The 15,537-nt window shown below is 30.9% G+C and overlaps 1 protein-coding gene across 1 annotated transcript; it reads right to left on the reverse strand.

Moving 5' to 3' along the window:
* Positions 1–209: 209 nt before the first annotated feature.
* LOC125071116 lies at positions 210–11,238 on the reverse strand. The gene is made up of 10 exons (XM_047681207.1): positions 11,044–11,238; positions 10,556–10,717; positions 10,107–10,244; positions 9,686–9,786; positions 8,896–8,995; positions 6,726–6,872; positions 5,192–5,437; positions 4,485–4,656; positions 1,766–1,962; positions 210–363 (listed from the first exon to the last, which is right to left on the reverse strand). The coding sequence occupies exons 1-10, from the start codon at positions 11,140–11,142 to the stop codon at positions 211–213; spliced, it is 1,515 nt and encodes a 504-aa protein (XP_047537163.1). The 5' UTR covers positions 11,143–11,238; the 3' UTR covers position 210.
* Positions 11,239–15,537: the final 4,299 nt, after the last annotated feature.

Consider the following 15,537-nt stretch of genomic DNA (forward strand, 5'->3'; position numbering starts at 1 on the left):
TAATGAACGATGATTGACAATTGACAAGTGATTCACAGATAATAAATATTTCGTAAATTTTATATTTATTTATATTTTGTCCCCAATACATAAAACATTTTTATCAACGTTAGAACTTATCTGAAATAATAATACACACATACATTGTTACTAATTACGTTCTTATACTTTTTCTGGTAGGTTAGTACTAAACCGTTATGGAAACGCCAATTATTTAAATATCGAAGTCGTGTTGACGCCAACAGCAGCCAATTTGCTTAAAACTTCCAAATATCGGCTTTCTGATAAGCAGCGAGGGTGTAACCCTGGCAATGATTCAAGCACTGACTTCGTAAATATCGTTAGTTCCGATTGACCTGCATTCTGTGAACAATATTAACACACCATTTAACTTTTATGAAAACGGTTTTAATAGAAAACAATGGTTTCGTTTTACGGAATTTTATTTCGTTTTAAAGTTTTAATAATATATTAATGAAATATATTAATTCAATTATTAGGTGAGTTCGAAATTCAATTATTTTCTTTGAGGAAAAAACTTTTTAATTGGACATTTATGGCATTATGAAATTCTGACTTAGTTACTAATAATAAATTACTAAAAAATCTACAATTTCAGATACTAACTAATCTCTGAAGGGAATCTTTTATATATATATTACATTAACAGCCTGTAAATTTCCCACTGCTGCTACGGCCTCCTCGCCCTTCGAGGAGAAGGTTTGGAGCATATTTCACCACGCTGCTCCAATGGTTAAATATATACAATTATAAACACAAATTAAGCACATGAATATTCAGTGCTTGCCTTGGTTTGAACCCGAAATCATCGGTTAAGATGTACACGTTCTAACCACTGGGCCATCTCAACTCACATATACTATAAACGATGACCCTATTTTCAATGTTATCAAGTACGTAATTTTGATGATGAAACACATTATTTTTAACCGTTGCACATAGTACTTGAACATAGTAAAATCTGGTACTGAATTAAGGTACTTTCAGAGATCCGTTATTTTAGAATGGAATAAGAGAAATAAAACATGTTTAGTTTACAAGCAAATATTGATTATGGTAATAAAATAGGTCCTAAACAAAAACAAATTAAACTTCCAAATTTGATCAAATATTAGATAGATAAATGAAAATCATGGACAATACAAATGTCTGTGGAGTAATATTTAAAAAAAAAACACTTCAGGTTGGAAGTAAACTGAAAGAGGAAACCCAGTATAAGTTCATAATATGTAGCGGTTGCGCTGCCATTTGTTAAAGATACTCGCAGAAAGAAGAAAATACGGAGAGGAAACACGTACCGTAGTGAAAACTATTGCTGGCCGATACGAACTTTGTTATTTACTTTTATTACCTATGTAATTTATATTTATTTTTTCCCCAATAAAAACTGTTTTGTTTTGTTTTTATTTTATTTATTTTTTATTGAAAAATACGAAGTTAACGGGTTTACAAATTTTCTTAATTTCATTCTGTAAGTGCATTGATTGTCATAATAATAAATATATAGTTATGCAATATAATAAAAATAAATATTAATAAATGTTATTTTAATTTGTAGAACCTATCATATCATATCATGTGGATTGGACATAGTTATTAGTAATCCAGAAAATTCAACTATGATGCTGTCTGGAAATAAAAACGACACAACGGAGTCATGTCAAAACTAATAAAAAAAAATAGAAATAAAAATAAAATGATCACACTGTGGAGATTTAATAATTGATAAAAAAATATTACTTACCCTGTAACTGACGACAGCTGATATAGCGATACGCTCAAACTGTAGTGTTTCACATCGCTTTATATAATCGTTCATAACTTTTGAAACCACGTCAATTCTAATGTTACTGTTTGGATGTAATTCAATAGTCTTCTTATCGCTGCTGGAGCAAGCGCCGAGGCTATCACATACCACCACCCATATATCTGTACCACCATCTGTATACCATCAATTTTACAAGTTTAATTATAGATATTATTTATACACATATTATAGTATATTTTTTTTTTAAATAAGCAATGCAATTTAGTAAGGCAGAGAATAAATGCTTGTAAACGATCTCGTAACTCTTTTTATAAAATTATAAACTAGTATGATTTACCTCTACAATTTAAAAATAGCTGTCTATATGAACAAGCCCTAAATGTCTTTTTTTTTTTTTAGCATTAGCAGCCCGTAAATGTCCCACTGCTGGGATAAAGGCCTCCTCTCCCTTTGAGGAGAAGGTTTGGAGCACCACCACGCTGCTCCAATGCGGGTTGGCGGAATATACATGTGGCAGAATTTCGTTGAAATTAGACACATGCAGGTTTCCTCAGGATGTTTTCTTTCACCGCCGAGCACGAGATGAATTATTAACACAAATTAAGCACATGAAATTTCAGTGGTTCCTGCCTGGGTTTGAACCCGAAATCATCGGTTAAGATGCACGCGTTCTAGCCACTGGGCCATCTCGGATCTTTATGTTTATATGTAATGAACATGATCAATTATATATATATTATTATATAAAAGTTTGACTTTGTATTAGTACGTAAGTAGAATGGTTATTCTTTCTTTTTATAAACTATACAGTAAGATCGCTAACTGACGAAAAAGCCCTATATATAGTATAATAATAGTTACAAATTGATTTGGTAAACGTTACTTTTATTTGAATTTAGAATAACGATTTTATATGTTCCAATTTGTTCCTAATTTTTGAAAAACATAGCTATTTGTTCTTAAACCTTTTTTTTATTTTCTGTAAATCAGAAATCTAAAATGTTCAACTATTTGCCGTAAAAATATTCTGGCAAAACTAAGAAATTTCACAGTATAATTTTGGATTTAATTCGATACTATACTAGTCATTGGGTATTCTGGTTTCACTTTAATTATTTAACAAAGACTGCTCACCACGTTCAGGAAGATACAAAGGCGAAGCCATTATTTAGTCACGAAGGTCAAGCAATTGTCAAGGTGAAGCCAGAAATTTTATTATTCTGCTAAATGTGGGTACGGAATGGATCGAGTCTTGCATGTTGGCCGACAGTTCTGTTTTCTATTATATTATTTATAGTCAAATCCTAGGAGTTCACTTTATACTGGTTTTAGTTTTATCGACGATTGCGAGTTTGAATCAGGGGGAAAACCACAGTAAATTACCATGTTCTTAATTATGCAATACATATCAAGTTTAACGGTGCAGGATAATAGCGCCAGGAAATCTGCACGTCTGGGCAACAGTTCTTTTTTTATATTATAGGTAGGCGGACGGGGAAATGGACCACCTGATGCTAAGGGGTCATCACCGCCTATGTTACCGCCGTAAGAAATTTAATTATGCTTTAATCTCCAATGCGCCACTGACCTTTAAAACTAAGTTATTATGACCCATGTGCACTGGCTCACTCACACTTCAAACCGGAACACAACAATACAAAGTATTGCTGTTTGACGGCAGAATATAGGACGAATAGGTGGTACATACCCATATGGACTCGCACAGCCCTATAACCAATCATAAGTAGCTTACCAAAGAGGGGATTTCTCCATAAGAAGGATTGCCTGGCAGTAAGACATTCATTGGGTTGTTATTTACTAGTTTGAAAACAGATCGAATAAGATTTCTTTATTATTAAAGTGCTCACCAGAGACTTCGACCGATTGAAGTGTACATGATTCATGTGAAGGTTTAGAACGTATCGTACCTACTCGGATTTCGTATAACAACTCACGACTCTCTGGAGATGCATTAAGGATTCTACGAAATAACTTTTTAATTGAAGAAAAACGTAACACGCTCGCTGTGTGCTCGTAACAATATTATATCTCGTGATGTCGTAGGCTTAAATGGTTATGGTTATACCAAGAAGTATCAAATACAAAGAAATAACTGTGTCATAAAAACATTATAATATTAGTAAAGTTAACTCACAATAAATTAGTCTTAACTTTCCAATTAAAATTCGTATATTTTTTAAATTACAATTTCCCCACAGTCGTGCTGTTCGTGCCATTGTTGTATTGTTTTTAATTTAATTTTATTTATAATTATGTAATTTTAATGTGCCTGCATTTTATTGCTTTTTTGGGTTGGGTATATTTTGGAAGTCCATACTTGGTTAGATCACCTAAAGAAGAGATAATAAAGACAAACAAACCATTTATGTATTCCATGCAATTTGGTCATAGCTCTGCTGTATTGTAAGTTACAGGTCTCGATTCTATAAAAGCCTGTAATTGTCCCATTTCTGGGCTTAGGCCTCCTCTAACTTTGAGGAGATGGAATATTGCCCACCACGAACCTTGGGAACTAAGATGTTTTTTTTGTGTCTGCAATATTTTTGGCTTTCTCACATTTCGAACAGGAACACAACAATACTAAGTATAATTCTCTGACGTTAGAAGAGTTTGGGCAAAGCCCTATCATCAGGTGAATTCTAGAATCTTCTCATTTATTTCATTACGTACTTACCTACGTAGGGTAAAAACGTGTCAACTGTCCAGTGGTCAAAATACGAAGCAAGTAGTAATGTGCCATTTCCAATATCGCAATAGAACGAGTACAATAGTGGGCTCTCTGTGTCTTCTGCTTTGGAATAAATTCGGAAAATAGTTTCTAAAGCAATTCCCGATTCAGGAAATACCTGTAATTGCGACATATTTATAGATGTTGTGTTACGGTTACGAAGCTTTATTAAGAAATATAATATTAAAGTAGATTACTTGATTAACAAATCTTATCGCTCTCATAACTATAGAAGCAAAAAATAAGCAACAGTCTGAAAATATCCTAGTTCTGGGATTCCTCCTCTCCTTTAGAGGAAAAGGCTTGGAGATTCTCCCAAGTTACTACCAAAGAAGTTTGTATATTATGGGTATCAACCCATATATATATATGGGTATCAAATGGGTATGGGTATAAAGTTGATACTTTACAAATACAATACAAACTTTTACGAATGTATACGACACACGTAAGTGTCCTCACGGTCTTCCCTTATCGCCGAGCACGTGGTGGGTGAGCCGAGGCGTAGATATTCAAATTAAGGCCGTGAAAATTAGGTATAAACGCGCAAATTTCGATTAATAAACATGTACTAACTACTGATCCATTTCAGTCACAATCTTATATACATAAATTTTTTTTATAGAATAATTATTTTATCATATCTTACTCACCGTCAAATTATGAACTATTGGTCCACGATTTAACTTAAAATTAACTTCAGCATACACGAGTGCTATCGTTCGATAATCTGTACCATTAATACATTCACAATCAGCTATTAAGCTCGCTTTACCAGCATTTGTTATAACACCGTCTACATCAATAGATTTGGTTTCGTAGTCAAATTCTATTAGTTCACCGAGAAACTTTTCATTCAAAGATAATTTTCGGTTCGAGTCTGATATTATTTCTCCATACTGTAAGCAATTAATGTTTTCAATATTTATGTAAATTATTAATAATAATTACAAAAATTCAAGCCACAAAATCTACAAAAATGTAAGCCAAACCCCTGTAGCTGAACCAGGAAACCTGTATTTCAAATAACAGCGCCAATTCCTAGTTCTATGTCAACACTAGTGAAAAACATTGTTTGATATGCAAAACTAAAAGTTAAAACAAAACAATAACAACATATTTTATCTCTTTCTAACAACACTAACAACAGAGTATCACTTTCTCACAAAAAGTAAATAAGAAATTCATGGACATTTAACATTGGAAGTAAGTGATCCTCTCTAAGATTGATGTATGTGTGAGTGTATAAGTATGAATGCGTGTGAGAATATGTGTTAACATGTACATAAAGAGAGGGTGTGTGTTAAGTGTTTAAAAATATATATAATAGTAGATATATAAAATAAAAGTAAATAATCATAGTAGTAGTTTATGAACAGTATTAATAAATTAATGGCAATTTCGTCCTGCATCTAATTATCTGAACTACTATTGCAGAAGTAATTCGAATTCAGTGCAAACAACGGGACACACAATCCATTGTGTGTAATTTATTGCGAGAGAGTTTCAGAAAATTTCATTGACTATTCAATTCGCACTGAAACATGACCAATTTAAAATACTGTAAAGTTATTTTATTTGTTAGATAAGGAAACAAAGAGTTCATATTTAATTACAGCGAAAATAGGAGTAGCTGTATTTTTTTTAAGATCAGTAATTAATTACAAAGTAATCAAGTTCTTACCATAAAAGAGGATGTTCAGTTAAGTAGCGACAATACTACCTAGGAATTTTACAATATAATATATCAATGTTTTTCTTTCTACAATCATATATAGAAAAATGTAGATTTCCTAATACAAAATAAATTTAATTTTAATTTTCTTAATACAAAATGAATAATACACACTTTTTATTCATTTTACAAATATATTCAAATTATAATTATGGATATTAAAAATAGTGTATATTGCCTATTTATAAAGTAACTACAGATAGTTGCAGATGATACATACATTAATGTTCCCAACTGTTAGGAATATAACATATAAGTAAAAAAAATTAAAATTGTCTATGTCTAAATTTCTTTGTCGTTGATTATAATTTAATAGATTATATAACATTTGACAATATGCCACTAGGCTATGCTAGAGTAGAGTCTATGGTGCTGAACTCTGTAATAATAATCAGTATAGTGTAAATAACTAAACAAGACTAACAACTAAACATTGATAACTATACACAAACCTCCATAATATCCTTGTCCGAATTCAACTTCAATAACTCTTCCGTGACAAAGTACCAGGATAAATTACAAGATGGCGCCACGTCGTACGCTTTGCCTAATAACGTTGTTTGTTCATTTTCATTTATTATTCGGTTGACGGGTTGAATCTGTAATCGTTAAACTTATATTTACTTGATTACTTTTTTAAATAAATAAACTATTTTCTTAAAAAATGTGCAATATATTTTTTTAAAGTAGCTTTTATATTTTCTATGAAACGATTCTGTCGCAGGAGAATCACTTTTATAACGAGTACTGAGATGCAAGCGTTATTTTATTATGTGCATTTAAAATAAATTCAAACTGACTTTTAAAAATAAACTTTACATATTTAATTTAAAATTAACCTATAATGTTAAATTTAATATGTAAATTTTTAAATTATCTTTGAAATAATTAAAAATAATGACACGAACAATAGACATAAATGTAAATTTCTCTGGCGTTCTAACAATAGCTTACTTTTTGTCATATATTTTATTTATTTAACAAAAGAGCTGGGTAAATTTAATATATTTCGTTATTATATGCTTGTGGACATAACTTATTATTTTTTCCTAAACTTCATTAACCATAATGGAAGATTGCAGATTTAAATCCAGGCAAGCACCGATCGGCTTTATCTTTTTATACAGTTGTTTCTTTTTTAATTAGAACTGATTTCGTACTAGACGGCCAATGAAAACGCGATAAATTCTGCATATTTAGAACGATATTCTGCAACATCTGTATCCACGAATCTACAATGGGGCAGCGTGGTGGAATAAGCTCAAGATTATTCAATGGGATAATTTCAGGCTATCACTTTATCCAGAACCCAAGCTATTTGTTGAGGTAAAAGCCGATAGACAGAGTTACTTTCAGATTTATAAATTATGGTAACGATGATATTCTAATGTAATCGTGTATTCACTTAAATAATTAAAAATATTTAACGTTAATTATGTTTATTTTAAAACGGATAGCGTGATTTAAAATTTGCTAATCTAACTTTGACACGTTTAATTTGTTTGTAAAATTAATTTATTCTTTCGCCTGATTTATAGTTGGATTTTAATTAACGAATTTATTTTATCAACGAACTGCTTATTGTATAATGTAGGTATCCATACTAATATTATAAATGCGAAAGTAACCTTGTTTGTTTGTCTGTCTGTTACGCTTTTACGGCCAAACCATTGAAACGAATTTGATGAAATTTAGCATTAAGCAAGCTTGAACCCTAAGAACGGACGTACACGGCTCCTTTAGTAATTTATTTATGTCTATCATAAACAGACAAAATATGTGCTGTATGTCTAGTTAAAAAATCTTTATTTCGATTGCGTCTTTTGTCAAGTTGCTAGATAAAAGCCGCAAACCCTGAGGTCTGGGATTAAAATTCCAAGTCAGACCGATAAAAAATTATTGGGTTTTTTTTCTATCGATCGAAAAATTCTCAGTAACAGTTCGGAGTTTGGAAGTTGGTAGTGTATACACTCAAATGCCTCTGACAGCATGTAAAGCCGTCGGTCCTACTCCTGAACTCTTTCCGGTGGTATCGGATTTGCCATCCCATCGAGAGCACCTGTGTTTTTGCTCTATAATGTGCCCTACGTTGGCTGGTCTCTTGAGATGGGCCGCCGTAGCCGAAATCAGTCAGGACAACATCATCATTCATGACCGAACCAGAGATAATGTCGTAAAACAAAAAAAGCATGCTTATTTAAGAACACACCCGACTAGGAACCAAAGGTTGACAGAAAAACAAAGGCAAGGTACGAACACTTGCATTAAAAAAAAATAGAATAATAATAAATAAAACTACAAATTCTACATTATTGTGCTGATGAGTTTGTTTTATTAAAATAAATGTGCGTTTATTTTAAGCCGCGCGGAACAGCTAATATTATACGTACATATACTAAGTACATACATTCTGGAGTCATAATGTGCGTTGTGATAATGTCATAAAACAACAGTGATAAGAACGAACTTAAGACGTATACTTATAGCATACGTAGACGTAGATATAACTTTAAAATTAAAAATATCATTGCTACATTTATATCTTAGAAATTTATCTTTTAAAGCTAGTATCTATACTATTCTACTACTACTGAAGTTATACTGAACTATGTGGTAAAATACCTGAAGCGCAGGGACACGGAGATCTGCATCTAAAGTAACTATCGTTGCATTAGCCGTGGCGGATTCGTTAAATATAGTTACTGTTAGGGAAACTCTGAACCTGAAAATGTTTATTACTTTCAAATATAATCATTTCTGTCCTACTTATTTAATCGGTTCAAGGACGGCATTAAGAAAATTGTTTAGTTTTTGGTAGGACTTTGTTCAAGGCCGTTGTGTTTGGGTGTGTTGTGTTCCAGTTTGAAGGGTTTGAGTCGTTTTAATTACATACACAAGGGACATTCTCGTCAGGTTTTTAGGGGGCGCATGCATGTCTTTACCCGTCTACGCCAATCGATCGTGGATAAAATAATAAAAAAGAACGAGACGAATGAGTTTCCTTTAAAGTTTCCAGTAAAGCTAGTAGAGCCGGTCTGCTGAGCTATTCTGTAAGCTTAAACTTGCAGCATGAACACGCGAAATACGATCGTGAAATGTCAAAAGCTTTTATGCGACTTATTCTACCGCCAAGCAGCAGTAATCAGTATTGTTGTGTTCCGGTTTGAAGGGTGAGTGAGCCAGTGCAACTGGCGTGGCGCATTGGTGATGTAAGGAATGGTTAATATTTCTTACAGCGCCATTGTCTATGGGTGGTGGTGACCACTTACCATCAGGTGGCCCATTTGCTCGCCCGCCTCATATCATAAAAAAGGCTATATATTAATAACATTTAAAGGGGGACACGTATCAAAATGTATTTTGTTACATACATTAAGAATGTAGAATATCAATATTAACATTGCATACATACTCGTCTTTATAAGGAATGCCGGATGAAAAATTGTAAACGCTTTCATTACTGCTGTCGATAAAGTTGCAAATTTCTTCATTATTAAAACATTTCCATTCGTACTAAAATAAAATACAATTAAACATTATCGTCTCATTTACTTCACTAACTACAAGAGAAACATTATTTAATAATATTTATCCAATAACATATTTTTATCTCTTAACGACAAGGGATCGAAGATTTCCTGAATGATTCAGAAAAGCTCGTAAGTTCGTATTAAGAATTTGATTTTTTAGTAAAATAAGTAAATAAAAAAAAAAGTAGTATCACAAACTTAACCATATACTTATTTATATTAAATAAGTGCAGTAAATAATAAGTGTATGTCATCAGTTAAAGTTAGCATTATTTTTTTCTCGTTAGCTATTGTCGTACTTACGTTTACGTTACTTTCATAATAATCGATGTTTACAACTAGAGCCTCTATAGTGAAAGCTGTCTCTACAGTTATCATAAGACGATCTTCGTTTAAATATAATTTTAATCCTCGATAACGCACTTGGAAATATGATTTCATCTATTAAAAATTAATATATTAGTTAAATCATAGAAATCAAATATTTATTAAACATTTTAAAGGTTATTGAACTTTACTTCTTAAGAATTTTTATATTTTTTTACAGATGTAGATAAATAATAGTATCGTGTGATTAATAAAAATAGTGTATAGTCTGCCAAAATATGTATGCCCTATTTTATAAGTAAAACACACACTCACACAGACACCTAGATACGTATATTTCGTTTTATACAAATATAAACTATATGTGTTTAAGCAAAATTGTAGTAAATAAACTGTGTTTTAATATTATAGTGAATGTTACTTACTTCAGTGATTACTTCTTTATTACCCTCCCTTACAACTTGATAGCTCGATTCGTAGGTTGCACCTGGTTTCAAGGAGTAAGGCGGTATTTCTAACCTAGATCCAATAGTGTTCGTGACATTAATTGAATGTTCGAATATTTCGCTATATACGGACCAAATAAACTGAAATATAAATAATATTTTTATTATTTTTGAACGTTATGAATAACATACACTATTTTCGAATCTAGAAAGGAAAATTAAAAAAAAATGCGTAGAAAAGTATGCGTATGCGTATACCTACAAAGTGTATTCGTTTTTTTTTTATTCGATTATACTAATCGAATATAAAAAAAAATGTTTAATTTAAGTTAAATTTAATATAATATAAATTTTCAGACTTATAATTTGTGTACTTTTCAATTAATCTAAAAAAAAAAACAATACAATATTCAGTCTAATCGAACACATTCTTTTTTTGAAACAATATTAAAAAAATATTTTTTTACATAATAATCGAGTGTTGGGTCACAATTTGTTACTTGAGCTTCTATTACAAATTCCAAATCGACGTATGTTGATTTTCCACTAATTATTACAGATGACATATCAATTTTTCCACGTTTTTCAGCCTTGTGACCTTGAATGTAGCTTATGGGAATTGTCTTTGTTCTGTCCCCATTGTGTGACGTGGCTGTTATATTAAAAATATATCGGACACCGCTCAGTAACTAAAACGATATTTATGCATATTGAAATTTATAGATAAAACATTAAATCTTGATATTACGTAATACTTTATTTATTTAATTAAAACTTATTTTAATGATTGTCGAAATAATTATTAGCATTTTTATTATATTATGAAAAGTAACAATGAGCGTTTCATTTCTTTGTTTAAAAATATTCTACTCAAATATTGAAATAATTAAATTTTATCTCGACGTAACCTTATATTATGGAATTGTCACTCATTAAAACTTTTAAATATTGTATATGAGTGTTGAATTTATTTCTACTTGTTTCTTCACCTCTCCATCTTTTATAACAAATGTGAGTTCTGATCGTTGTCTGTTTAATTTATTCTGAAGAGCTCTTATTTTTCTCCATATCATAAGAGTTTCGCGTTGCGTCGACATCTTCAAATAAGCCCAAGAGATTGACCAACTGATGTTTAAGTCAACATTGTCTTTAGGGTCAATACTGGAAAGTTAATGGATTGTACAATATATTCGTTTATCAATCTACATATATATTATATATAATGCCTTACAAACACATAATTAACCTTTATGATGTTTCCCATTTTGTACTGTTTGTTTAATTTCAAATAGGTAGGCGAATGGTACCACAACCCGACATTTTAAGAAATATTAATCATTTACTACGTCGTCAAAGTGCCACTAACCTTGGGAACTAAGTTGTCGTGTCCCTTGTGAATCTACTTACTTTAAAGACAATTTACTTAAAACTAGTTGTCGCACCCGGCGTCGCTTGCGTTTTAAGTATAAAACGTCAAGCTTGCTTCATACCAAATATCACCTAATTCGTTTCAGTGGTTTGGTCGTGAAAGAGCTACAGATAGACAGACCTGCCTGTCTATTACTTTCGCATTTATAAGATTAATAAATATTTTGTTAGTTTAGTTAAGAATTATTTATATCTGAAAAACTTTCCAGCTGAGTATTATTATTTTTACGTGTAAACGGCGTTTTTATCGTTAAACTTTAGAACTGGTTGGAGTGAGTAATAGAATTGAGAGCTTATGCACCTGACGAAAGTACCTCTTATTAGCAAATAGTACTTTCACAAAAAGCAATAATAACTTTTATTACTTTGTATTATTATGATGAACGGTGTTAACATGGCAACAAGGCAACAAAGACATAAATTGTTTTGTTATGAATTAGCGAGTAAGGTTACTCTTATAATATATAGTACGCTTTTACTCGATCCCTTATAATATAATAGCAATGGGTACATAATGAACTGAATAGAACAATTATTATTAGACACAACGAAACAATTATTATTAATAATGTCATAATATTGGTTTTTAGCTTTGATTTGTTTTAATTTTTTTATTCATGTTGAAACTACTAATCTGATTGATATGGACTTTACATAATTTTAATTTACAACTTATGGACGAATAACGCAACAGATAAACATACTATATGTGTATATATGTTGCAAGTTTTTGACATATAGCTCATAATATAAATGCTGTCGAAGAAAAAAATGTCGGGCAGGGCTTTTCCAAGCGAATGCTTCAAATATTATAACATGGATATGTAAAATATATAAATACATACATATAAATTATCTACAGCAAATTCTATGGCAGTATTATATATATATTTTTTTCAATATTACGAGTATAAGTCACAGTATATTAATTTCTAATATTACAAGACGAATGTATGTATTTTATTCTACAAAATAATCATGATCATAAAACTGGTACCGATATTTGCCATTATATTTCTAATAAATGTATTTGTTAAATAAATATGGCAACTATAAAAAATATATAAAAATATTAATACGATTTTTTATAATGCTTGTTTTTTTATTGTAGCGTAACTTGTATTCATATAGAGTGATTATCAATTACTTACGTTATGATGGAATATTCAGGCCTTGCCAAGGAATTGTTTGTATGTCTCGGACAAACAATTTGGGGCGCGGTAACGACAAAATCCGGTGATTCAGCAACCTGACACAAAATTTATAACTCATATTATATAGAATACTGTACTTACAAATGACATCAAAAATAAGTAAAAACAAAAAGCCATATAAACAACAATTTTCTTGAAAAATAAACCTTGAACAGATAAAATAAACATTTTGAAGTTTATTAATATCTATTTGTAAAAAGTAATAAAATTGTCTATGTCTGAATTTTATTGTCTTTAATTAGATCGAGTTCCAATATATGTGATATTTGACAGTACGTCAGACACAGTTAATAGTCTATATTAGAGTTTTATTTATGAAACTGGACTCTGTAGTGGAAATCAGTAGGTACATGTGTAAATCAGTCAGGATACGACAAGGCAAGTTGGTCCAGCAGTAAGAACATGTCGAACCAACAAAACCGAAGGTCGAGGTCGGACAAGGACCACTAAGTTTTCAAGTGGTTATTATTAATTGCTTGGTAACTCAGTGGTTAAGGCAAACATCGTGAATGAACCAGAACGTATATAAAATCAAACGTAGGTGATTTTAGCTTCAAACCCATCTGCTTAAAAGTGGTCTTTGCTAGAAGTCGTTTATGGGTTGTTATAGTACTCAGGCTGTTATAGGTACATGTTACAAACATGAAATGTTTATGATATTAGTGAGATATTAAATATCTTTTCCCCGGGGTGCCTCTAATATACCTCGCTACTTAAATTTCTTGTTATTGAACTCATAAATTGTACACAATTTTAGGTAATTTTATTAACATTCATATAGGTCAGCGGTATTAAGCTTTAGTTTAGAAATATTATGATTCATTTAAACGATTGTACATTGTTTATATTAAGAAATTGTTATGTGAAAAAGTGTTGTGTCAAATACTAAAATTGATACGCTTACTTTTTTGTACTTTAAAGGAAAGAAAAAACTTACCACTTGAGAACAAATTAAGCTTATCAAACAACAAACAATGTAAAAATAATACATTATCAATTACAATTAATTTATTTATCTATGTTAAACGATAAACTACACTTTTGTACCGTTAAAACAAACTGCTTCTAAACAATGACTGTATTTTATTCACACGGTGGGTTTTTCGTGTATTGATTTTTTCCTTTATGTGCTGATAATTAGCTTGCATGACTAAAACACCATTGCTTAAATGTATATGTAATTGCTTATAAGTTATGTCGCTTTTGGTTATTGTTTATTTTATTTATGTACTACCGACCCAGCTTCGCCCGAGTATAATAATGATATAATTTTTTTATATTGTAGAGTAAACATAAAAAGCGATTTTTATTCCGGCTAGGAAAATTTAATACACACTAAATATAAATTCCTCTTGAATAGTTAGAATAGTACTACTAGTAGTAGTAGTATATTGATGGAAATCGGATTAAAATCCGTTGCGTTACTTAAAAGAACTCAGCTTAGGAAGAGGCTTTATTTTAAACTATGTAGAGATTAGACTGAAGTTACAAGTAGAAGTACAGGGAAAAACTAAAGTAAGAAAAACTTATTGAAATGTATAATTAGTAATTAACGAAGCTTTATAATACAAGTATTGTAACGACAATAAGGTTTTGATTTGTACAATACGTTTTTTTTTTTATTTCTGTTAGCGGTTCTATCTGAGTCGGTACCTTAACATCAGTTGACAGTTATTCTACCAGAAAACAGCCTTACAGACAATTGCTGTGATAATTTTTATTGTTTAATGTGCAGTTGTAATACAGGCACAAATTTCGGTCAAAGTGACTGTTTTGAAGGTGGAGCGCAGGACGTTATTATTATAAAGTGCAAGTGTGTGCGTGTGTATCAACATAATTGCACTCTATATTATTATAACATATACTGTCATAGTGTATTTTATAAGCAGTATTAGCCTATGGGTAATGTTGATTACTCTCAATTCTATGGAATTTGGAACTGTAAGAAATACTAACCAATCATCAGCAGTACCAACTTTGTAAATTTAGAAGTTACATTTCAATAAAAACCTCATAACCTAATCCGACAGAAAATATAATACGACCGGAAAGAGTGAGCCTGGTCAAGACCAACGGCTTTATTAACGGTGTAAGAAGTTATGTATCATTACATAACTGAACTCTATACTCTACTGAACTGTGGTATTGTTGACCTCTAACCAAAACCTCTTTTATATAATTATTTAAAAAAAATTAAAATAAATTTCTAGTTTCATTTGAAATATAACTTATAAGCGTCAGCGATCTAAAAAGTCGCAGGATCGATCCTGACCCCTTAGGCTATTGTCGTACCCACTCCTAACACAAATGTTCAGCTTA

The sequence above is a fragment of the Vanessa atalanta genome, chromosome 18 (assembly GCF_905147765.1).
Source record: "Vanessa atalanta chromosome 18, ilVanAtal1.2, whole genome shotgun sequence".
In the NCBI taxonomy this organism is placed as follows: domain Eukaryota; kingdom Metazoa; phylum Arthropoda; class Insecta; order Lepidoptera; family Nymphalidae; genus Vanessa; species Vanessa atalanta.